Genomic DNA, 1,218 nt, shown 5'->3' with positions numbered 1-1,218 from the left:
ATTCGAGACAATGTCGGTGGCATGTTGAATGACGACAACAAAAGATGGATCATAATGAAAAGAAAAGAAAAGCAGGTTCAATTATTTGTCGTTTTTTCACATTCAGTTCGCCAAATTTATCTTCTAATTGAAGAAAAGTAAAAAATTGGCTGCCGGATTGACGATCAGAATCGGCAGCAGCAGCAGCAGTAATAAGCTCGACGGTGCCGGAACCGTCGTCGATCCAGCGCCGACGGTCGGCGGGGGCGTGGCCAGTTCGTGCATACTGTCGTCGTAATCTCGGTGATGAGTGAACGGGCCGAATAAGTATGTAGGCGTGGTGCTGTAGCTGGCGGTGACCGTGTCCGGCCAGTGACCGTCGACCGGCGTGGCAATGTGCTGAATCCACATGGGCCTGGGCGTGGGCGCGGTCATTCGCATGCGGTCGTGGAAGTCCATGCTCGAGTAGGGGTTCTCGACGCTGAACAGATCCGACGGGCTGGTCGACAGTTCACCGAATCCACTGCCGGCCATGCCCGCGGCGACCAGCGAGTCCAACACGCTGTTGACGTTGGTGCCGCTGCCTTCGAGCAGGTGATGGTGTCCACCGGCGGCAAGCTGTTGCACCAAATCTTCGTCGTCGGTTTGGACGTTGGCCGGAAACTGGCCACTTCCGTAGAAATTTCCATATCCGGCACCGGCATCGTCTATGGAACCGCCGTGCCTCAGGCTGGCCGCGTCGGCGTTGCCAGCCAAACCCGATGACCATACAGAAGTTGGCGTCTTCGGCTGCTCTTTGGTCGGTTCGAATGTAATCACTTTCTTCAATTCACCAATCGCTCGCTTCATCTTCTCAATATTCATCTGTATCGTCGGTTCAATAGTTTTTGTTCCATCCTCCTCCTCCTCCTCTACATGACTAGACAAAGTCGGACTCGCCGAGCCTCCTCTACAACAAGATGGAACAACTGATTATTCGTTTATTAATAAAAATTTCAATTAAAATTGAAATTACTCTTGCAAACCAGTTTCATTCCAACATTCGTCACCATCGTCATCAATGTCAGTCCAATTGAGCGATTTTTCAAAAGCGGCGCAACTTTGTCCGGCAAAGAACGCCAAAAATTTTTCGCAGGCAGAGCTATTAATAAAAAAATAATAATGCATGAAATTTGCTTGTTGAACAAAAATATATATTTCACATACTTTTTCTTCATCTCTTTGCCAGACGATCCATGC

General features: G+C 49.3%; 1 protein-coding gene across 1 annotated transcript; it reads right to left on the bottom strand.

Annotated features, from left to right (window-relative positions):
* Positions 1 to 49: 49 nt before the first annotated feature.
* Tsp_13585 (putative cysteine synthase A) lies at positions 50 to 1,120 on the bottom strand (the record flags this gene model as incomplete). The annotated part of the gene is given in 5 exon segments (XM_003370515.1): positions 50 to 478; positions 495 to 642; positions 696 to 801; positions 813 to 928; positions 995 to 1,120. Coding segments are annotated over 5 exon segments (925 nt in total), but the record flags the coding sequence as incomplete, so codon positions are not given.
* Positions 1,121 to 1,218: the final 98 nt, after the last annotated feature.

The sequence above is a fragment of the Trichinella spiralis genome (assembly GCF_000181795.1).
Source record: "Trichinella spiralis strain ISS 195 chromosome Unknown Scfld623, whole genome shotgun sequence".
In the NCBI taxonomy this organism is placed as follows: Eukaryota; Metazoa; Nematoda; class Enoplea; order Trichinellida; family Trichinellidae; genus Trichinella; species Trichinella spiralis.
Note: the sequence above shows the minus strand (reverse complement) of the source record. Positions and strands in the feature narration are given on the sequence as shown.